Raw genomic sequence first — 26,816 nt, forward strand, 5'->3', positions numbered from 1 at the left:
TACATTTTAAAATCTTAAATTTAAAAAGAAAAAATTTTACGAATTCTTAACTCAAAATATTTTGCTAATGTTCGTGATTTTTCCATATTTTGTCAATTTTTGAACTTTAAATGCTTATAAAAAAAAACTGTGACTAAGGATTTTCAATATTTTTCATCTGCTTTTGAAACAATATACTAGGAGTCTTTTATTAAATTTTCAAGCTTTTTTAATCAACAAATAAAATTTTATTGATATTTTTAGAAAAAAAAATGAAAACTTACAATGTCCGTAAAGAGCTCAAAATAAGTCAAAATATTTTGAAAATGTTATGGTGTATAGAAAATGCTAATTTAAACATTCAGTCAAAATTTCACGTATCTACGGTGATTTTTTTTAAAGTTGCACCAAAATCCAAATTCAATTTTGTGAAAAATTGATTTTGCGTAAAAATTCCGGTTTTTCCTTAATTTTTCTTTGGTTTTTCTTGGCGCTTTTGAAAATTACTGGGAAATTTAAATTTTGATCTCCCCAATGCACCAACGATATTCACTTTCCAATCGAACAAGATACTGAAGTTGAAAATAGAAGCATTATTTCGACTACTTATCGTGTACACAGACACAAAAAAAAATAAAAAATAAAAAAAAACACACATCATTGTAAAATCAATACATTCATCGTTTCACTCAGAATCTAAAATGTATCTGTTTTAATAATTGTATTGTCGATTGTTCCACGACGTTTAACTAGGTAAACGATAAGCGCAAAGTGTGATCCTAGCCTTACTCTATATTTATAATACGGAACGTAATACTACAACACTGGCTAAAATATCGGAGGAAAATAGACATAATTTTGGTCGAAAATAATGTAGAGGAAAATGGAAACCAACATGTTTTTTGGAAAAAAATGAACAGTGGAGGAAAACGGTATCTCGTTTTTGGAGAAAAATAGAACCACCCCTCTCGATTACTCCATTAAAACGCACCCCGTATACAGCGTCTCGTTTTCTGTGTTTCAGAGTTTATTGAGTATGTATCAGCAGAGCACGTGCATATTATTAAATACTTTGACGTTATTATTTATGCGTAAAACGTGACTGGTTCCTTCGCGTAACGTTCAAGCGCGTGTTCGCCGGGACCTTAAAACGTGCAACGAAAGTATGACGCACGCGAGCCGCGTAGGATTTGTTGGTTTTTTCGGGGATGTACTTAAATACTTTGTTTGCCGCGGACCTTCTAGGAAACATAAAAAAATCCTTTACTTTCCACGCAACGAGCATCGACGACGATGAGATTTGATTTTAAATTATTTTCACCGGACGACTCTAGAGAGACGCGTGCGTGTTTTCGAAAAGTGTGGAATGATATTATTGCTATCGCATTATATAATAATAAGATCCACCGGAATTCGGAAAAACACAGCTCCAAAACGAACATTGAATCGCTCGATTTCCAGACGAGTGTTGGACGACTTCTAATACGCGATGAGAAACTATAAGCGGTAGACATATCTAAAGTACCCAATTTAATTTCAGTAAAAGCGCTCAATAAGTGTACGTGATGGACGGTGTTTAATGCAGTCCATACTAAAAGTGTCATAATATCTAGTAAGTATGGAGTGTTAGACGACATTTTTATTCACATCCTTGACGTTAGTCTTCTCTCTCTCTCTCTCTCTCTCTCACTCTCTCTCTCTCTCTCTCTCTCTCTCTCTCTCTCTCTCTCTCTCTCTCTCTCTCTCTCTCTCTCTCTCTCTCTCTCTCTCTCTCTCTCTCTCTCTTAATACAAAGTATAGATGAAGAAATCCAACATTAGGATGATATCGGATCTAAATCCTGTCGAGAAAAAATTTCTCGCAGTTGATTACAATTATAACCGGGTCTGCTATTTTCACCACATTTTTAATATCATAAAATATCGTTTGAAATGTGTAAGCCCTAAATTTCTAATAAGTAATATACGAAATTATCCCGGGAAAATGTCGACCGATAGTTACTTTGATCTCAGTACTATGTATGTAGTTGACGAAACGATGAAAACCATAGATATGGCGTTGCTCACATAATATTATATCCGGTGACTGATAACGAATAGCTAACGAGCAAACATTAAGTGTGACGTATATTATTTAACAATTTATTTGTAATATTTTATTTTATTATTTTCGCAACGTCCATTTAAATCCAATAGTATACTCATACCTAATGCTATACGTGGCATAGCTAACATTTATGATTGCTGGGAAGTAAAAGTAAAACATTATATTAAACTTTTAACAGAACTTCCAAATCACACAAATCACGCACACCGCCTATACATGTATATTATGCATACATTTTACTTTTTTTTAAACAAATCTTCTGGAGGCTACTATTACACAACCACTAATCCTTTACTACTAAGACAGTGTTTCCCACTAAAAAGGACGAATAAAAGATATATAAACACCGGGAAAATTCTTGGAAAATTGATGTAAATTTACAAGGTTATTTACCGAAATCAAATTAGGTACCTATATTATGACCGTAGGTTGTTTATGCAAAACGATTATTTTCCAAATCATCAAACACGATTTTCCGTAGACTATACAATAATATTATATACTACTAGATTCCCACTCCGTCGAGATCACATCCGTCCGAAAAACGATCCGATCGGAAGCTGTTGTGGCGAGACAATAATATTTCTATAACCGGATGCATCGAAATCAGTAAACGAATATTCTTGCTAGGTCACCGCCTGTGTTCGTCCGGACTCAAAACTCCTCTCTTCTACGTAACTGTTTTTCTACAAACATTGATTTCAATAATAGAATTATGTAACAATTTAAATATGTGCTCTCGGTAGCATTACAAACGGTATAAATCAAAAAATGTATTTCGTTGCATTATATAATATAGGTTTATCCCAGACATGTCCTGTCAAATAGGATGTACGGAGAAGAGCAATAAACATTTTGAGTACAGTCCACTTGTCGTTTATCCTCCCCCCCCCTTGTGGAATCATCATATATTCATTGACTTTTTTATACGTTAAAAAACAGAATCTTATTCTTATTTCAGTTTTTAATGTTTGTACGATATCACAAGGTTATTGTTAATTTTAAATATTCATATTTTTTGGCATATTTTTTTAATTATAAGATCGTAGTGTATTTACTTAAATAAAAATCAACCAATACTCATCGTAAACAATATATACATAACGCATGTACAATTATTGGAATATGATATAATAACAATATTTTACGATACACAAAAAAATTATATAGGTAAATGCAAGAAGAGTGATGCATGTCATACACGTCTAAACACTAAAATTACGAAGATTTTTACTAATTTTGAATTTCGTAAAAATTACCTCTATATACAATACAAACAGATTTTGTTCATTAGCATTGTTTGTCAAAGCATAGTTGTTGTTATCTTAACATACGAAATATGATAATGGTCAAATAATTTGTACTAAAAAGTCATTAATTAATGCGTAATATTATAATTACACGGTTGAACGTTGTAAAATTTAAATATTTATTACACACCAATAGAAAATAATTAGTTCTTAAATTCGTAAACGTACGTGTGTGGTATTTTAATTTTAAACCTCACTTCAATTAAGGATTAACTTATTCTGATAGCGACGGTTCGTCACTTTTATGCATTTTGTTTTTAAAATCAAACCACTCCGACTGACCAATCCGTTCGCGTAGGTAGCAACAACACACGCGGTGACCCACTTGGTCGCGTATTTTTTTTTTTTATATATATATTAGAGGTGGTTTATGCCAGAACATAATATTACCTAGTAAACTTTTATACTTAACTGTTATTTATGATGTTTAAAACTTTTGTCAGGAACATTTCCCTTATATTTTCTAACGTATTATTCACCCGACTGTTACCCGTCTCCCATTTAACAATTGTTTCACCGCCGTAAAACGTTGTAATTAGCCATGTCATTTTAGTTCTCCGTAGTTTTTTTTTTTTGTGTTTGTTTTGCATTACACTAACCACATTAAACATCTGTTCGGTTAATCACCGCGAGTTTATACACACAGAATATGATATATTCTAGTAACGTCTTGGGATATAATTATACCAAAAAACATAACTCGTTTATTTCTTTTCATAATGCAAATATTATTTTTTTTTTTTTAAGTGAAATACGATAATTCGGGGTAAAATAGTCAGGCAGAATTATAATAATATGTAAAATACAATTTTAAATCAACTACAAATAATTCGGAACAATGATTCTGAGTTGAGTTATTTGACCAAAATAAAAAATAGTAAAGATTTCATACCAATATAAGTTTGCTAAAAATGTTCTAACATTATTTCTTACCATTTCATCGAATTTCTACTAACATTGTTAACAATTTTAATTTAGAAATTGATTGTACTGTATAATATGTTAACATGTCCCATTATTAATAATATTAAAATGACGATTATAATGTTAACAACAAACGTAACAGTATGTACCCATCGAATATCTTTTAGATGGTATCATAAAAAATATGATTAAGTTAATTAATAATATTGCATCAAATAGGTTATAGGTACTGTACCCATTAAACTTAATATACATAGGTAACAAAATAATAAAAACAGATAAAATATTACCTTATTATGATATAATAACAAAAATATCATTAATAAAAAACAAAGAATTATTTATTTATACTTGAGTGCATACGAGGAATTTTAAGTTGCACAAAACAACGGAAAATTCACAAATGCACACATTAGTATAACATTTTTTTTTACTAGAACATATTGTTATAACCGTTAGTCTCGACCACTTCCTTTGAAATCTGAGTATCTGGCTAGAACTTTCCCTAAATTATTTGTACAAGCCTGACACCTAATCCAGAGATATAAATGCAATGGATAAACACACCAAACTAATATATCATAATTGTGGTAAAGAACCATAATTATAACCATGTCTATAGAATTGTTTATTCTTTATTAAAACACTTGAGCCATTTGGCTTCTATCAACATTAACTAGAGTAACACTCTCTGATGCCAGTGTGGCACTATGACGTCACTAATTATTTACAGAATCAAAATGAATAACAGAAACGGATGCAATTTTAAAACGTAACATTATACCTGAAATATATTGATAATATTAAAATTATGAAGCTATAGTATCAAATTGTTAACACTACCTGTAAGTTTTAACATATAAATATATAGATTGATAAATTAAAAGTGATTTTATAATGATTAGTTCAGGAGCATAAATTATTGTCTTTAATTTGTATTACGATTTTACTTCTTTTTCGATTAGTGGATAACTTTTTTGAATAATTCATAAAAACATCACTTTTAAATCTATAGTAAATATAATAATCAATAGCTATTAAATAATAATTACAGATAAATATATATACCTATCAAAGTTATAAAATTTCTTAGACATGAGTCTTACATTTTAGATATTTCTCGACATTAATTATTGTTCTCGTAGAAATTCATGGTTTATGTTACACTATAAAAAATAGTACCACATTTGAATTCTTCGAAGTAAATTATTCAAGTTTATATCAGTTTGGAAGCTATACACAGCAGTATGTATATAATAGTTCCGTAAACAATGCTCATAATTTCTTCATATTGCTGGATAAAGTTTATACAACTTTTCCTGAATATTTACTCGTCACTCGTCTATATGCAAAATCTTAAATTATATTTAATAACAATAAAAATAAATTGATGTACGCACATATTTCTACGACATTTCTTTTATCATATATATTTAAATACTATACTTAAAAAAGCAACCGTATCAGTAAACACTATTATAAAAATATACCTATATTATGTTACACTGATATTATGGTTATTGAATATATTTTTGAAGCACGTTGAAGTAATATTAATCATACAAATGTTACATATTATACAATTATTTTATGTAGACTTTTTTTATAAATAAAATTCTATAATAATTAATCGAAACATTACATTTAAGTAAAATATTAGTGTTTTAATATTCAAGTAAGTTTAATCGTTGTGTTTGAGAATATTAATTCTTATTGTATCTAATCGATTTGTAAAATCAAACCCTACCTATTTTTTTTTTTTTTTTTTTTGAAAAACTCATAATCCTAATATTTGTCATGGTTTCAAAACTGATTGAACGGTTTGATCACACAATCCTCTTTTTAGTACGATCACTGATTAATGACAAATTACTAAATCTTAGGTTAGATTTTGATACCATCATAAATAATATACAAAAATGTAATAATGAGTAATGACTATATTTTTCATAAGTCATAGTAAATACAATTTCGTTGGAAAGTGAATGTGCTCACTAGTTTTTAGTTTAAAGAATATTTTAATACTTTATTATCAGATTATGTGATATTACATTGGATATGAATATATTCTTTATAAATGCTTATTTTATTCATCGTACGGTTACGGATATTTTTTTATAGGTACAATTAATTCAGATAAATTCTACACGTGAGATTATCTGCTACGTCCTACTCATAGCCACTAAAATTATGAAATATAGAGTATTCATAAGACCACGCCAATAAAATATTTAAGTACCAACATCTAACGTTATTGTCCAATTATCCCTTTTCGACAAACATTGCATCGGTCGGAATAAAATGTTTTTTTTTTTTTATATGACAGCTTGTTAACGTTCCTTAGTGTAAATTATTTTATCAAAGCTAACATTCAGTTGAACAAAACAAGTCAAACCCCACAAATGAATAATAAAAATAATGTTTTTTTTTTTTTTGTAAAGTGTTGACCGTGAAATATATTCTGATGACGTTGAAATGATATAACTACATCAGTGTCCCATTGTTTTTTAAGTCCTCGGCATATTCGCACAACAATAGTGAAAATGGCATTTCGCGTTCTTTTATTTTTTTCCATTTCCACAAGGTTTGTGTTGAATTGCTGATATATAATATTATAACGTTTGAAAATATAACTCAAAAGAAACTGCGTTATGTGTTTTAAAAACACGCTGGGCCGTCTGTTAATCCACATAATAATATGTCCTCGAAATTAAATGATTACGTAAACAATAATTGCACGTGAATTTTTTTGCCCAATTCTTAAAATTCCTGCTCGAGTGAGTCATCAAGCCTTTGTCAGCAAAAAATTCGTATAGCGAAATCATAAGTTTCCGTTAACCCATTGAAAAAATTCAGGTGCAGCACAATCGCACATGGGTCGTCGCAGTATTATACTAACTTACGGCCTTTGAGTGGTGCAACACACACGCCGCAGACACTACACATACGACTGCAAGTAACAGAGATATCAAATAAAACATTTTGAAACTGCAACTTACGTTTTTCGTGATTTTTTTTAAAATATAATCCACATAGATGAATTTCATTCTGGATTCGAAATTAGTGAGATAGAAATTTGATTCAAACCATTCATTATAATTAATATGTACAAATACATTTCTATCGCATATTTCAGAAAAAATATGTATTCGACTAAATGTAATAGGTACCTATATATTATAGTAAGTATATTGCTGAAGTATGATATTTTAATATAAAAAGTTTATTTCGCATGAATTGTTCAAAAATATTATATTCTTTTTATAAAGTTATTTATCTATTTATCTATTTTTCTGAGATTTATATACCATGGTATATTTTGTTCATAATATACATACAATTTTAATATTATTTTACGCATACTTTTTATTTTTTATTACCTTTCAACACTACCGTTTAACCCATATACATAATTGCAGTAAATGTATTTTATTACCTTGCTAAGTTTTTTTTCCAAGATTTCACATATTATTTTGTGATTTTTAGTGCATATTTCATGGTTAGGTACTTCTTGCCCATAATATCTACGGGGTTATTGCAAACCATATCTCATTTTAAATTCCATATTTTTCGATTTAAATAACGTTTGATTTTGATTGATAGGCGTTTATGTATAAAAATAAATTCAATTAGATCGTTATTTTTACTAAAACCAAATCATCAGTAACAAACAAATAAATTCGGAAATGTAATATTTTCCCTAGTTAAATATGTTATGGAGTTTTTCTGTTTAATATATTCGTTTCAAAAGGTTTAATTATTTATAAAATAGCATTTATTTTACAAGCGATTAAGGAAAAAAAATTTAAAAAAAAACATGTAAAGTACACAAGTTTACACGTTCCGTATTTTAATATACTATTTATGTGTTCAATGATGCGACAGACTGCCCATCACAATATAATACATAATATAATCCGATTTAGGTTAATTACGTTTTAAAATTAATATGTCCATTGTAGATAACATTAAAGCTATGCCTAAAAAAAACACGAAAACGCATTTTATTTTTAAAAAAAAACTGTTCGGTTAAAATCTATTTGAATTACAAAATACAAAATATATATGAAATACTTTGTTTTAAATACTGCCCATCCCTGATTAAAGTTTTTGTTTGTGTTTAACGAGGCTTAATTATGTTGTTTGTTTGACTTTTATGAACGATGTTGATTCAGATCGTTAATTACAAGATTACGGTTATTGTTAATCCATCACGAATAATGTAAGAAAAAAAATACAATTAATTGTTTCTGAAAATTATTACTCATTTTTAAGATATATTTGATAAAATATTATTACATTTAACTGATATGCTCACATTTTACAAGAGAAATGGGTTGAATTTTTGAAGCACAACTCAACACAATTATTCATTTTTAAATATATTTCAATATAAAATATTTAAAATTTAAATGGAAAATATTTATTATAAATGTTGTCATCCTGTCATCCAAATTGCATCAAAACTAATATTTACTTCCATTTCGTTTAAAATTTTAAAATATGATCCATAGTGCACTATTATAATATTTATTTATTAATTTATATACAAAAAAATATGCTCAATTATTCGTTATAATAACTTATGTTTCGTATTCTAATATTCAACTAAAATGATCTCCTGAGGATATTTTAAGTGAATATAAATCACACTATTTGAAGGATCAGTATCAATTATTATCCCCAAGTGTTCTTTCGTCAAGCCTCTCTGCATTTATTTCGAATAAATGTTTTACTATGCATTACCGTGGATTTTTAAAACAGTTTTCAAAATATTCTCATCATGCAATTTAATTGCTTCAGTTCCACTTGCGATTCGAATACCTAGCTAATAATATTATTAGGTAGGTAAACTTTCAAATTTTTACCTCGCAAAATCAGTGATGGTCTTGTGTCACATTTTATTTAATTAAATCCAATGAACAATCTAAAAAAAAAAAAGATGATTAGTGAAGGTCAACACGTTAAAACGGTTGTTTAAACACACGTGCTACCCTGAAAATCGGCTATTATGGGACTTTTCCGTGTACGAACGTTACAAGACGGACATTAAACTCCACCGAGGAACGGGTTCAACACGAATGGAAACGACAAAACAGAAACAACAAAAATAATAGTAAAAAATATTGCACCTCCTAAGTGAATTTACGCCCAAGTCCCGTTACCTGTTACGCGCTCAAGTCGTCGTCGAGGTCTACAATTACATTTTGAGTAAGTACACACAAACCAACACGCGGCAGACGTCAGAACTTTACGCCACAATTATTATAGTTTTAAACTTTTTACTTTGCGCATTTCTCGGCGGCGATTCTAGAGATTCATTTAAATTACGTACGCTATTTGTAAGTTTTATTTAATGTTTTAGCGGGAGGCACAGAAAAGGAAAACTTGTACGAGATATTTTATAGGTAGTATTATCGCGGAATGAGACGCCACCGCCACAGACGTCGTGCCGGGTTTACTTTCTTTATTATTATTATTATTATTATTATTCCACCTTGGCGGAACGAAACAAATCAAAAATTCAAACAAATCCCAAACGGCAGTGGCGGCGGCGGCGGAGGAGTTATTGGAATACATTTCGGCCACTTAACCGTGCTGTGTTTGTTCGTTTTTTTTTCACAATCGTACAAATCACTGAGCCGAGCGTGACGTCAATAAACGCGACGAAATAAATGCGAAAACTTTTCGACGAAATTCTTGTTTAATACCGTTGTGTTCCCGGCGGCACCGGTTCGCTGTAAAACAATGTTTTCGATATGACAATATTATATTCTCTATGAGGGTATTATATTATATTATTATATACAAAAATAACAGACTCCTATACCCTCCCCCCCCTCACCGATTATCTGACATACGAATCTTTTGTAGTTTCACTCGCCTGCACATTAGACCACCGATGACTTCGGGCTAAAGCCGTATAATAACGTTCATGGCCCGGCGAGGAAGGTTAGCAGCACTAAGCTATACTATCTATCGAGATAAGCAACAATCTGCGCAATATAATATGTATTTTATTATTTATTATATAGTAGTATGTACCGTTAACGATTATCGATAATATAAATGATTATAGGTTTTTCGTTACAAAAATCACCTATATCAAAGGTATAATATCAATATTAACATATTTCAGAGACATTTTTTTTACACGAGTTTTTTTATGCAGAAGTAAGTCTTTATAATCGATATAAAGCCGTTTTTATTTTACCCATATTATGCATCGTTAAAAAGTCCCCGGAAAGGCGAAAACCAAGTTTGTCGTCGAGATAAACGCGTTCATCAAAAACCCACAGCGTTCACCTCGACAAAATTATCAAAAGTTATACATTTTTTTCACCTAAACTTCTGCGGGATACCTCGCTTTTTGTTAAGTGAAAAACGGCCGATCGCCATTTATATTATCGACTACCACCTATACATATCGCAATAATAAAAATATGCCGAAATCGGTCGTCTTACGGCCAAAGCCTGATAATACAAAAAACAGACTGCCGAGTATACATTATAATATGAAGTGATACGCGCATGCGCGATATTAGTTTACAACCGTCGAATAGTTTTTCGAGCGAACACAGAGGACATAGTGCGAAACTGTTATTTTGGCCCTATATGATTAGGTATTTCGTGACAAACATCACCTATATTATCACAGGTATAATATCAATAGCAATATTAAAATATTTTAGAGACATTTTTTTATGCAGAAGTAAGTCTTTATAATCGATATAAAGCCGTTTTTGTTTTACCCGTATTATGTATCGTTAAAAAGTCCCCCAAAAACGAAAAGTCGAAATGTTTCCCAACGCGTTCGTCTAAAACCTGCAGCGTTCACCTCGACAAAATTATCAAAAGTTATATTTTTTTTTTCACCTCGACTTCTGCCTCGCTTTTTGTTACGTCACGAGTGAAAAACGGCCGGTCGCCATTTATATTATCGTCTATACCTATACGTATCGCAGTAATAAAAATATGCCGAAATCGGTCGTCTTACGGCCAAGTCCACGTATAATATGTTTATACGAAAAAACAGACTGCCGAGTGTACATTATAATATGACGTGATGCGCGCATGCGCGATATTAGTTTACAACCGTCGAGTGGTTTTTCGAGCGAACACAGAGGAAGTAGTGCGAAACTGTTATTGTGGCCCTTTGTAAAAGTTTCTAAATCTACTCGTATATACGGTTTCCGCTCGCGTGGTTTTATATACCAAGGAGCCGACGGTAAGTGCGTGATAGATAACAACGGTTGATGTCTTTCGGCTCTAAAAACTCTCAACCATGTGAGTATATTAAAATTTCACCTTCGCGCGCGGCTCCATAAAACTACGTTTAAAAGTTAACTTTGGACATTTTTATGTACGTTTAAGTCGCTTTGAGTAGCGCGCCGTATATACCTACGCCACTGCAACCGCCGAGACTTTAATTGTAATGCTCTGTCGTAACATTGGCGGAAAACTTATCACGAGTGCGCTTTTCCTGCGCGTTCTGAATTAACATGGTTTTTTTTATTTGTAGAAACGGAAGGAATTACGGTCTTCAGCGTCACAATTGCATTATAATATAGTGCTCTCTCGTTGGTTTTCATAAAAAAAATCAATTCAATTTTACTCCGCTATTAAATATTAAGTCTCATAACAAAACACAATTGAACGCACGTTTCATCGCCGGCTTAAACTTTTGAATCGTGGTAAAAATTAATTTTAAAAAAAATCACAGACATGAAACAATCCTATTTGATACGAGTCGTAATAATAAAAATCATAGGTATATCAATCACAGACGTTTTTATATTTACTGGGTATAATCTATGCACTCGTGTAAGCCGATTAGAATTATTAATATTCTAAAATATAATGAATATATTGTTATGTTGATTCAGCTATTATGACTGAATAGTTATTTTATGTGCTTATATTTAAGTTTATCTTTACACAATATAAATATAAAATAACGTATAAAATTTACAATAGCATCTCTGGTACGCACTACAGCAAATCCTGTAATTAAAATGTCTAGAACAAAGCCACGAGTCAAACAGAAACTCATTGCTTTCATTTTTCTTATAAAACATAACAATAGATTCTTGTATTTACTTAAAAATTGAAATAATATAATTGCACAAAATTGATTGTTAATTCAAAAAATAAAAACAACCACCTACATTATATTTATGATTTGTCAGCTTCGGTTGCTCACGTATTAGGACACTTCTAAAATAAAAAATTCTGAAATTAAACAGACCATTTAAACAATAAACTGCCAATTTAACATTTTTAATATAATTTTTACTCCATGCACTTAACTCAAAACTTCGCTGACGGGCTGACGTCACCGTACATCTCATATCCACCATAAGTATACTCTATTTTTAAATGTATTACATTAATCAAATTCTAAGTTTACTTTTTTCAATTGCATCAATATTCGTGTTGGAATCATAGACTATACTAAATGTAAGCCATTATGTTCACATCTGCACGCTTCGGCTTCGAGCCGTATGTTGTAAAATATTTTTATTTAACAAAATACTATTTAATGCAATCAGCTCTCCTATACTATATATTTATACACATGTTTCGTTCATATTTTTAACCACTAACCGTAAGCAGCCTGCTATTAATCCTGTTCCTGCAGGAACATCGTATACGCTTACAACCTTCGTATACATCGTATACATCCTCATCGTATACGCTTGCAGGCGATTCTTTATTCTAAAACAGTACCTATAGTGAAATGGATATTATCTAAAATTCGCGGATAGGAGTATAAGTCGTACGAACGGATACATTTCATTTCTGGTCGAATTGATTAGTTTAAAAGATAAAAATGTTTTCATCGCATAATATCATGTAAAAATGATGTGTAAAAATTAAAAGTCTAAGAAAATAAAGAAAAAAATATCGAATAATAACAAAACGACGTATGGTCGATGAATTATTATTGTAGTACTACCTTGATTACAAATAAAACACATTGGAAACGATTTTTGGACGAATTACAGACTAGTTAGTTTTGGCTTTTTCCGAGCGGCCTTTGTCGGAGATAATTTTTTGTTATTTTTTACCTCGGAGCTTGAATTTTGCGTCTGTCTTTGACCGCTGGCCTTGCGGTGTATAAAATACCGGCGTGCACTTAAACATGTCAAAACCAAAAAGCAAAAATAAAAAGGGAAAGGTCCTCTCCTCCAGCGCAAATGGTTCCCAAGAGATTCGGCTCGTAAAAACGTCGCCGGGAGCACAAGGGTTTGTCGGGAGGACGGTGGGAAGACTGTCATCCATGCGCGGTACGACAGCAAAGAGATCGTAGTATTGCGGGCGAGGAAAAGTATATACTCTTTGGTGGTGGTGGTGGTATGTGTGGTGGCGTACTATACCGCCAATACTACTACCGCTGTGGTAAACGGATGTCATTATTATTATTATTATCATTATTATTATTATTATTATTATTATTATTATTACTGTTATTGTTGTTGTCTTGTTGGCAGACAATTCGTATATCGGTAACGACCTGAAACTTTGGCGGCTTGACAGAAGACAGACCGGCGTTTACTTCTGCATAGCCAGCAACGGTATACCACCCGCAGTCAGCAAGAGGATAACGCTGAGCGTTTACTGTGAGTATTGCAATATTAAATTTCTAAAATAAATAATAACACCAATAATAGTCATAGGTAGTACATCGACCTGGTACAGTATATTTTGTTTTACCCAGAGACCTTTTACTCATAGACCGGCCCATCCTATACTAAATACATTGATAGTCGCAAGCTGACATAGCGCAGTGATGCAGCCCATTTATGGATCAGTGCTACCATAAAATCATGCATTCGAAGTATTAAAAATAACTTAACTGTATAACAGTATTATAAAAACGTGTGAAAACACTCAAAAACACTACGTGATAATATTATGACGATTATTTTTTCACCGTATCAGAGTAACTCAGTAACCGAAAGCGCCACCTATCATGACACGGCGAAAACGTGAAGAGGGCCGGTCTATGAGTAAAAGGTCTATGGTTTTACCTATTATAGATTAATGTAAGATTATTGTTCTCAAACAATGCGAGCTCAAAATTATTCATCGCGTCAAACACCCGAACCCGCCGACTGCAATGGTATTATTATTATTGTCACCACATAAAACACATTTCGAAGGTTTCGTCGCAATTTCCTATGAGACGTTTTCCATACAACCTAATTTGTGTATTATAATATTATTATGTGTGTACTCGTCCGACGGTATTTAAATGATCGCGTTTTGCTCGGTTTCATCACGTCGCGTGTCGTCCGGATTATTAGGTATAATATTATAATCGTATACAATTATATTGTTCGACAACGGTTAAACGACGGCCAATAAGGTAAATACTAAATATTGATTTGATTTGTGTGTGTGTGCGTGGAACGAAACAAACACGTAATGTCAAGGTATAAACGTCGATAAAAGCACGTAGGTAAAGGAACCAGTGAACAGAATTGGTCGGTGGGTCGGGTACGAGCGGATTAAATCGAAAAGTGGTCTAATGTTATCGTTATTGTGTACGGTAAACCGCAGTCGTGTAATAAAAAGAGAACTCGAATCGAGCACGGAAAATCGGCTTTCATGTAGAAAAAATAGATCCCAATAGGTAGTGGTATTGCGGTCCAAAGCGTATATATTGCAGTCAGTATTTTATTTTAAAATGGTTCGTGCGCGCCAATTAACTGTATTTTATTCGTTATACTTACTGTTTAGGGCACGACGATGTTTATGGCTGTTTTGAAAATTCGATTAGTGTGTAGGTCGTGGCGGATCCCGATAAAGCGTTAGATGAACACATGTCGAAACAACAATGTATTATCACCATGACTAGGGCTAGGCTCTTTAAAACCTTAAAACATGCGTGCACTTATGCCCTACAGAATCACTACCTATAAATATGCAATAAAAATATGAGTTTAAAAAAAAACCTATTACGTCATATTGAATAAAACCTTTTTCTTTTAATACCTACATTATATGTATTTTCAAATTTTTAAATTTATATTTATAATAAAAATCTTGTATAATATTAACAAATAATTGATAATTTTCTTTTCCGATTTTTTCTCTTATTACATTGATTTTTAGTAAATCACGCATATCGTATACCAATAAGTAACAATACGAGTGATGGCGAGGAAAACAAACACTAATTTTAGATAAATGAAAAATGGTCAAATATGCTAAATATGCAACTATACATTTTAAATATAAACTCGCATTGCTATAAAACAAATTTCTATATTACTTAACTATGTTTTTAATGATTATTTAAAAACATGCTAACTCCTAGAAGTCCCTAGACCTAATCATGACATTATAGACACTTAACCATTGATAACATAATATTATATAGTTATTTTAATAGTTATTGACACTGTTGGACTATTAAGTGACTACATATTATTTTATAAGTAATGTCAATGATCGACTACGATAATTTGACGTTTGAAGAACACCTACGTTTAGTTAATTGATAAAACGGTATAATAGTTATTCCTTAAAAACTCTCGTGCGAATCGCCACAAGAATGAATTGAAAATGAGAAACGAGTTAAAGAAAAAAGAAATAGAAACAATTCACGTTTATTATTGAAAACTGCAGGTACTTGGAAAAATATAACTAAGCCAAAGAAAGAAACACATAACTCGTAAAATCGATTAGGTACCGACGTTGTTCAAACTTCGGTAGCCATATTCATCGAAACTTTCCAGTCTTCATTCTGTTTGGTATTTAAGTTTTGAAATTAAAAACATGAAGCGTTCTAATAATTATTTCTAAATCAAACTTTCTTATGTAGTTACTTGTGAGTTTTTATTATAGCACTAAGCCACCAACTGATATTTGTTCGATCAAAAAATAAATACGACACAAATGCAATTAAAATTGCAGGTTTTAATATTTCTAAATTAAATTTTTGTAATAAATTATTAGGTACGGATTTCATGCGTAAGGATGCTGTTCAAGTTAATGACGATGAGAACTAAACTATACACCATGTTGATTAATTAAAAAAAAACCGATTGTTTGAACACCACTTTAGTAGTTAGAAGCTTCACAATGGATAACAATTCTAAGGAATTTGACTTACTCAGAATTAGTGATTGTACTTGATTAATTTTCTGAGCAGCAACCGTATTAGCAGCTATTCCAATTTTGTAATAACTGACATGACGTGTTGATTGTCTGTTAGACGAAAATTGTTTTTTTTATTTATAGGCACATCATGGAGAAAAGTTTCGGGGGGGTTTCGAAAAAATATGATGACAAGAAAAAAAATGTACTTAGGAATATTAGATCGTATTGTGTACCACATTTTTTCAATAATAATATATTTACTTTGTTCCATCTCATCATATGTATATCAAAGACGTACCCAAACAACATACATGTGATTGCATTCATACATTTCTACTTTGAATTGAAGGGATATAGTTTTTTTCAGTTAAACTTTTTGAGCACTTTTCTTTTATATTAACACAACTGTGGCTGGCAGAAAGTCACATTTTTGACAAGGCAATCAAGTAAAACGTTTCCTTTGGAAATTTACAATTCAGATAGGTTTTCAAAAGTCAAAATGGCCCATTAAAAATAATATAAAGTTTTTTCCCCCATCCCTATATAACCTTATCGAATGTCAAAACAACGGTTTAATTTGTTTTAAGAAAAATAAAAAAAATAAATATCAATTCACTGATGCAATTCAGATATAAATTCGGAACTCGGAAAAAAGTTATGACGATTCATTTCCTACACCCGTAATCGATTGAACGCGTATCGATAACCTTTGTTATTGTCAACAGCGTTTTCGATAAAACCTACGACCAAAAACCTGGTCCATCGCATAAAATATATAAGTGCCACCAAGCCATAAACCGCACGTCACGTCAACATTACATGATAATTCACTTGTCAATAGTCTCTTCTCGTTCGACCATGACAAGCGTGCAATATTTTTGACTAGCGTTCAGTAAACATTTTCACACACACGACAAAAGGATCTTCGGTCAGAGTGGTGACGACGGCGAAATGGTGTGACATTTTATTCGTGTTATGTACAACGCTACTAAACGTCGTCGTTGGATCGCACGAAGGTCTAAATCAATAAATTAATAAGGTTATTTTATCTTCCGGATGTTTGATTGCCGCGATCGAGTCGTCGCTTATCGACAAAGATTTTACGCGTAAACGACGAGTTTATATCGTGTAGGAAAGAGGTATACCTACGTCACGGGTAAAGTGGACTTCCGGGCAATGCAATGTACCGTCGAACGGACATTGTGGTATTTCTCGATTTTTATGAGCACATTTTTGCTTCATTCAATGATTTGCTTTTTTTATTTTTACTTACTTGTTTATAATACCTAGTTGTAGTCAAATTTAATAATAATAATATTATTATTAAACAATACGTAAGTAGTTTTTTTTATTATTATTATTACATTTTTTAATTTTATTTTAATATCGCTGTTCTAATACAATTGAATTTAAATACCAAACCGACTTTCACAGTTAAGGACGTTTAGGTACACTGCATTATATACGACAGCACTGTACAAAATATAGTAGGTAAAATATGTTACGTATGATTTTTGTTTTACAATATCTTAAATTAAAGATAAAATTACAATATATCCAAAATGTTTTTTCTTTCGTAATCTATACATTAATGTTATAATACTGTGCTCGCTGTAATTTCAATAATTATCCTGTTTTTCTATAAATTTCTTAGATGCATATAATATAATATAGAAAATCGCTTAAATATAGTTATCTAACTTGTAAGACTTTGAAAGTTTTGCAAGCTATATAGACGTTTACAACTTACGGTACTAAAATATCGTTATTCCTGAATACAGTGAGTGTAATAGACTGGTCGAAAGTTAATTTCAGAAACATATACTATGATCACCGATCTATCAACTAATGTTTAAGTTACCGGAAAATATTTCTCCGTTTTGAAATGTATTACGTTACAGATACTATACAATACATACCTATGATTTTATTGCATGTATACACATACGTTCCAGTTGCAGCGAAAAAAAAATCAAATAATCTTTTATGCGCTGCTTGTCGATTTTAATATTAACAATATTTCATGAAAAAATCTATTTTGTTACGTTCCATAGAAGATTGACTTTAAGGGAATTATTTATTTTTTTATATATTTTATCAAGCAATCTAATAATAAAATCCTTTTAAGTTTACACAAAAAATTAATATTTTTTTTCCACCTTCATGAACCTACATATATACTTATTACTTAACCCTATTATAATGCAATGTTGTTATAGAGTTTACTGAAAAAATCATAATTCCGTACCTTCATTAAATTTATATACTCTTAACACATATTTTATGGTATTTCTAGGGAGTTTATATTAATACATTATAATATTATAAGTATTACGACATAGTATAGTTTTCCAAATATTATATTTTCATCATCTCCAATAAACGTTAATCTGAAGCAAATAAACTGAATAGAATGAATCATTTTGGTATGAAATTACTTATTAAATTGTATAATATGGATAAAAAAAAAATTAACTCCTCATAAATATGTATATTAACAATATTCAATATTGTAATTAGTAATATTTGAGAAACATACTGTACTCTATAGCCTTCGATTTATGAATTTCTGTCTATATTTTCTGAAACACTCCATTAAGTTTCTAATGTCCGTGTATATAACAATTTACCAGAACCAAATTTTGACAGTAAAAACTCGTAATGGCATTATAATACAACTTGACATTAGTGAACAGACATTGCAAATTGCAACCAACCAAAACAACAAAACGATAATTACTTTAATAGTCACTTCCAAACTTTTAACTAACTAGATTAAACCTAATTTGATTTGAAATGTGTTTAAATCCATTACAATTACAGAATAAAAAAAATTAAAAACAATATCTTCATTAACACGCGTTTTTAAACATCCAAATTTAAGAATTATATTTTTTATTTTTGTATCTCTGCTATATTATAATACATCTTCTTTGTTTTGTTGTTTAATTATAACATGAATGGTTCGCACTGCGGATTTATTCAACGATACGATTTATTTTTTCATACGGTAGAAGACACATAAGTGTAATTAAGTAAATAATATCTGGATTATTTTTACTATTTTTTTTTTATTACAAATACCCACCACAAAAACGTTCTTAAAATCAATACGCATTTTTAATGCCGGTGCGTTTATATAAAACTAATAACAGTAATAAAAACAATAATATAAATTCTGAGATACAACGACGAGGATGAAAATATATAATACACGGATTATCTCCGATGTTTTATTGTAGACTGTAATCGAATGTTCAACAGACCTACACCCTGAAAAAAATAAAAAATAAAATATTGAATTATCGAACAACAAAACGATCAGAAACACAATTATGTTGCGTGGTGGGCCCAGTGTTACCATACAAAATACGTTATTATTCAAAGCTCATATAACAATAATAATAATAAAAATAATATATTTGTCGTGTTGAGGTCGCAGCCGATAATTTGAAAAATATAATATATAGGTTCGCGTGTTTTATGCACGTTTGCTTTCAAACAGTTCAAACTCACGTTTTGAAGTGTTTATTTTGAATATTATTAATTTATTTGCAATATTATTACGGTAATCTTTTTAGATTGAAAGCATAGCGCAGGAAAGCTATATTATATTGGTTTATCCATTATTATTCGTATGGGGTTTTTTTTCTCCATAAACAGTTTTTTTTGGGCGTAAAATAAACGCTCTACAAAATTTCGACAGTATCTCTAACGAATTATGATGGATAAGTCACTTTTGTAAATTTCCAGTATAGGTAGATGATTTTTATGAAAATATAAAATATATTTTAATCTAAAATTGCGTATTTTGTAAGACGATTAAGTAAAAAAAATCATATCAACCTTTTAACAAAAAAATGTATACATTTGACGAACGTTTTAATAACGTTAAATAAATAAAATACGATTTTAATATTATGGCCTTAAATTACCTATAGTCAGATATTTTAATCAACTTTAGCAGTAGATTTTTTACCATAATTTATTCATTCCTATATTGGTTTAATACAACATTTTATATTATTACGTTTATATTATATCCTTAATCTGACGTAGGTAAATTGATAATTTTTTTTTTAATGTTACATACATATATTTATCAAATAAACATACAATAAATATTGTATTTGTATTATCGACAATTGTATTATTGTCTTACGTATTCACTTTAAATTATTAATATTAATAATTCTATTGATTGTATACCTGAATACCTTTATTAACTAAAAATGTATTTTGACACTTAATTTAAGGTTTTGGAGTTTTTTCTATATTTAGTGCATTTGATATAAAATGTTATATTAATTATTAAACAAAACAGAGATAGAGGCTTAGTGTGACGTGGTCCGTACACTCAACTGCGGAAAGTAACAGTAATTATACATGCATCATATATTCTTTTTGGAAAAATTTTAGACTGCCTTGCCAATTGTCAGTTCAGTATGATTTTCATATTCACCTAATTTCATAGGATTTTTACACCCTTGGATTTACATTTTTCTCGTTGTTAATTTTGACGAATATACAACTGTCACGAGGTAAAATAAAAGCTGTCAAAGAAAATAATATCTGACATATGTCTTTTGTCCTCAATCATATAACATATTAAATTTTCTGACAGGTCTTGAATCAAATAAAACAAACTAACAATGTGAAAAATAAACATTTTTATAAAGGTGAAAACCCAAAAATCACATATAAGAACATAATTTGACATGATTCAGATGTCTCGTAATTTACTACACAAAAAAATAAATTTCCAATTTATTCTAAATCTTGTCAAACTTTTTTTATTATTCCTCAAAAATAAATCCAATTTAAGTATTGTTATTATTATAAATCACTCTATTTGACTACCCAGAATTCAATTCATATACCTTCATACATCTTATCAATAAGTCATCCTAAGAAGCTATTCTCAACGGTCCCTCGTCCGCGCTTGACTCCTACCATTATTATGACTTATGGACTTACCAGACTTTTTAAAAAAAGCATAAAATAATTCTATGGTTTAAAACTATTGTGTAATGTGTGTTATGTACGACAACCATCACAACACTTGAGCAACTATTATCATAATTAATTTATTTGATGATATTTTTATCATATTATGTAGACTATAATATAATTAAACTCCTCTAGATCTTCAATTATCGACATATAATATTGTTTAAATCGGATTTAATCTATTTATGAATATTTTATTAAATTTATTATGTAGATATTATTATTTTCATTATATGTATTTCTATAATATGACGTAGAACATTTATAAAAATTTGACATGTAAGATTTAGGTATTCTACAACAGAAAAGCTGATGGCGATTAGAAACAGTACGAAACAAATGTAACTTAATGAGTCTATAGACATAGGTATTATATAAATTAATGCTAACCAAATATGCTATGTCGATCTGGTCCGTCGGCCGTACTAAATGGCATGTTGTATTATGTTGTAAATACCTGTAGGAATCGGTCGTTTAATCGAACTAGTCACTACTCGTATATCACTCACTGTGAGTGATTCCAATTTCCAGTATTATTAACTATTATGTACTAAATGGATCATTACAATGAAAACACCAAATACAATAACATTGGTTATTGGTTTTACCTATAGATGAAGATTTATATACGATATTGTTATATCCATTTTACGAATAACCAAATATTATTATACGATTTCATAATATGATACAGTATTATAGTATAATTATTATAATTATTCCACTACAGTATCACACGACTGTATGACGATAAAATTGGTAAGATTGAGCGATCACGTGAATTTAGAGCTTAAATAGCTAAAAGATAGAATTGATGAAACTAAAGATTAGTTTTTTGAGAAAATTGTATACACAAATCGTAAACCGAGTTTTAACAATATTAACAAATTTCATAACATCGTTATTATCTTTTTTATCGTTTTATTTAAATCGCGTTATTAGATTCAAAAAACGACTACTAACATTGCGATGATGATGAGATAAAGGTATTCTCTTTAATCACCCACCTGTTATTATACGCCTACCTGCACGCATAGGTGCAGTTTAAATTATTAAATAATGTCTCAAGTATTTGGCTGTTTGCGTGTAATTCAATTAAAACACAAACCACCCCACAGCAGCCGCTGCTTCCGTCGTCATCCGCAATCGATTCGTCGTTCGGATACAAACGACAATGTTCTTTTTTTTTTACACTTGTCTGAATCCTCCTCTCGTATATTTAACGGGTGATGAACAGATTAAAATAACTAACGCAAAATCAATTTTACTCACACGAACGTATATTATTTCCATCACTTGACGTCTCCGAGTATTACAATTTATAATATATATAGATGTACAACACATTATGTCGACAGAACAAACTCCGTACTTAAATTATACGACGAATTTTCGCGCCGGGATGCAATATAGATTTCCGTTCGTTACTCTATATCGGCGACGAAAGTAAAATAATGATAACCGCCGACGATAAGTATCTTCATAATATATATATATCGAAGGGTGACGAGCGTCGCCGAATAATGAGATGGTAAAATTGCGAACGTTCGCGGGAAATCCTAATAACGTCGTCTCGCCGATATACGCGTGCAGGTTTTATGGAAAACTGCCTATAAATTTTTCCGGCGGCGGCAGCGCTTAGATATAAAGTGCGTTCAGTGTTCTTCGGTATAGTGTTCTGAAACACGTGCAATTGGTTTTGGCCGATCACATCGCGGGTAATCGATCTCGCTTGGATGATAATATTTTTACTCTTCCGCGGAGAACAAACTTTTTCGCCCTAGGGTCTGGTATGAAATAAAAATAATGCGTATCGCGCGGCTATATACGATTAAAAATAACGATGAATAATATTTTTCGAAAAATGACACGATCTAGAAAAAAACCAACGAACGAATACGTACCAAACGGACAAGAAAAAAAAACGAAGAAAGAGACCTAAATACGGTCGGTTTGACTTCAAGGTAATAATATAATAATACATTATATTATTATTATTATTATTACAACGCGAACCGAAACGTCTATTGTGTACACAATTATTAGTAGTGTACGGCCAAATCATAATCTCCCCGAACAAGTGCTCTATATGCCCAACGTTATTAGCCGGTAGTGTTGTTGAAAATCCACTTGTGTTCGTATGATAAACAGTCATTTGAAGCCCTCGAATAGAATACGAACCAGAAATACGGTCGTCTCTATGACAGCCGCTGCACGGTGGAAAGTGAATAACACTCGCAGTCTGGCGATTGATCCGATACTCGAATTCAATTACGTTTGTTGATTGAGATTCTAGGTCTGATTACTGAATTGATTTGTTGTCCACAGCTACCTCGAAACGAATTTATTAAAAAAAATACAAATAGGTAACGGCAAAAAAAATTGATGATCTCTGATAAATAATAATATCGGCCGTCGTCGCTCTGAATAAGTCGGGCGGGACCTGAAATCAAATGTAAAAAAAAATGAAATCTTAATGGATTACAATACATAATAGAGGAAAAACTTAAATTTATCGTTATTTTCATAATAACCCCCCCCCCTGCCACTTCAAACAGTATCCATGTCTACTTCCGCGGATTAAACCAGAGTATATATACCATAGAATTCAATTTTAAAAGAAATGGCGTCTATGGCGTTTACAATCGAGCGTAATAAAGTTTCCAATGGTTTTCTTTGTTTCGTTTTGTTTCACAAAAAGACCTTTGCCAAATTTAGTGTTATATTATAATAATATACATTCTGTTTTTTTTAATTTTCTTTCATTCCGTTTTTATTCAAAGTCGGGCGATTCGAATCTAAAGTGTCTTATCATCTCGACGATTCGAGTACGTGCCAAAAATATATATAAATGGATCACCACCACCTTGCATGAACTCCGAAAACTTTTGCCTCCGAAGCTCAAATATTATTTAAAAACTGTCCCCGCGGTGTAGGTACCTACAGTGAATATCGAGAAAATCGAATGCGCTACGTATAAAATGACTCGTGCCCCACGCCCCCACACGTATTAGGTATACCGCCATTCTCACAATGTACCTATATCGAACCCTGAGGAGGGGCGGGTAGTATAATATTCGGTAGTCGGTATGGATAAAATAATATATTATAAGGGTGTGCTGCAGCAGTGTACAGTGGACGACGAGTCCGAGTCTATTTGTGTCCGACTTCACACTGTATAAAATTCTAGACATGCGAACGCATACGTTCCGGGACGATGAGCCGTAATGATTTGAAAAGAAAAAAAAATAATAATAAAACCGAAGACGAAAACGATCTCCGAGATTGGCACGCGGCTGTTTTGCAGCCACAGCACGTTTACTACGTTTATCGACCGGACAACGCGACAACGGCAGCGGTGGTCCCAAACCATAACATCAGCAGCAGCCGCTGTGCACTCTCTCACACTATTTATATAAATATATATATACATATACATACATATTGTTTACTGTCTGCAGCACGGTAAAGGTTACCCGTATATACCCCTCGGGATATTTTCTCCCCCTTTTATTTATTTATTTATTTCTCTCCCCCCTTTTTCGTCCGGGCCTCTAATCGGTTAGGCTCTCCTACGGCTCGCTCTCCTCTCACTCCCTCCTTCTATCTCTCTCTCTCTATATATATATATATATATATATATATATATATAACTTCGTCTCCCTCTGTATATATATTTAACCGACAATCCCGTCACGTCTTGTCATCGGTCGGGATGACGCTACCTCCGACCATTGTCCCCTATACTTTGCCCACCACACCCACTGCCACGACAACTCTGTTGCTCCGGTAGGTATTTTACACGTTACCAGTGCTCTCCGTTTACCAACCTTTAAATATAATATAACATATCCGCCGACACCGAGTACAATCGTTGTAGGTTTTTGTTGATTTTTCACGGCATCGATCATCGTCCCGTTTCATAACTCGGCTGCACACTATAGAGCACGAACGTCGACCACCAAAACGGTCATCCGTTCGCCATTCGTATAACAAAATTTAACGTCACGTGCGCACGTGCGTAGGACAGGTGACGTGCCGAGCTTAACCAACCCAGAATCGTTGTTAAACAACCATAAAAGAAATAATGAACACCATTGAATTTAATCGTCCAAAACAGGAATCTCATTCGGGTTTAAAACCCTTCTGAAACGTATATATAACAAAACCTAGTGACTTGAAGAAGATCCATCAAATTATTAATCCATTATATTCAGTTACTGATTTTTGAAAATGTATAAAATAATTAGGTACTCGAAGAATAAAAATAATATTTTATAACCTAATCGAGTAACTCAGTAATCTTGATAGTTTCTATAGTGGTCAAAACCTCTTTTTTCGTTTAACTCTCAGAAATATCTATTTTTTTAACACTATACAGTGACATTTGTTTGTATTATATATTTATTAACTATTTTATATAAATATCGATTTGCTTCCTACAAAAAACACTGTCCTGTAATATTTTCAATAGAGTAAATATTTATACATATTATACATGACGTATCCTGGAAAAAAAAATCCAAATTAATTCTGGAAAATAATGTATTAATTTTATAAATTTAAAAATGGAATACAATTACTTGGGTAAACTCAAATGTTGATTACATTTTAAAAACGTTATCTAGGCAAAGAATTTTATAAAAATTAAACTACATTACTCCGCGCGTATAAAAATATTATTATTATGTATAAATTAGAATCAATAATTGCATTTTTTAAAACTCATCAGTTAAAAAAAAAAAATGTTATTTCACATCGATAACGTTTTGGGTTACACAATTTTCAATGAAATCACCAAATTTACAAGTTTTAGCGAAACCCCCGTCAGCGTAATTATTATTCTTTATTGGTTATCTAAAGCACAGCTCAGTTTAATTTTTTTTTTTAATACTGTATTAATGAAAAAATTGAATACCCATCAACTTTACGTTTTCCGTGTGTATCATAATTTATTTAACCACGCCGAGGAAGGTATAATAATGCTTAACGATTGATGACTTTCGAGCTGGACAGGAGAGAGAGGATAAAATCAATAGTGAAATCATCAAAAAGTGATGGGGATTGAAAAGTTTGTATTTTTTTTTAAACCGTAATACGTTTTTTTTCGCGTACGCATATCTATGCAGATAAAAAAAAATACACTATAATAATAAATCTCCATATGGAGGGTAAAAATATATATTAATGCCAAAATGCACCTTTATGGTAGTTTATTCTGCCGATAAACATATGTAATATGGTAGGTTGCAGGTACACACGGTGCAGCACGCGATGGTTACAAACTGAACGCACTTACATAATAATATTACGTATGCACACATCAAATACTCATAAAACTCCGTTTAAAGACGCGAACACGTTTCTAAAAGTTCC

General features: G+C 31.2%; 1 protein-coding gene across 2 annotated transcripts in view; it reads left to right on the forward strand.

The window, feature by feature from the left end:
• Positions 1-26,816, forward strand: part of LOC100164469 (lachesin-like) — a 235,666-nt gene that overhangs the window by 166,010 nt on the left and 42,840 nt on the right. For both annotated transcript variants that reach the window (XM_001943368.5, XM_008187244.3), the window contains exon 5: positions 13,814-13,942. In XM_001943368.5, the coding sequence (XP_001943403.2) occupies positions 13,814-13,942 (129 nt within the window). The remainder of the gene's footprint in view (positions 1-13,813; positions 13,943-26,816) is intronic.

The sequence above is a fragment of the Acyrthosiphon pisum genome, chromosome A3 (assembly GCF_005508785.2).
Source record: "Acyrthosiphon pisum isolate AL4f chromosome A3, pea_aphid_22Mar2018_4r6ur, whole genome shotgun sequence".
Lineage (NCBI taxonomy): Eukaryota > Metazoa > Arthropoda > Insecta > Hemiptera > Aphididae > Acyrthosiphon > Acyrthosiphon pisum.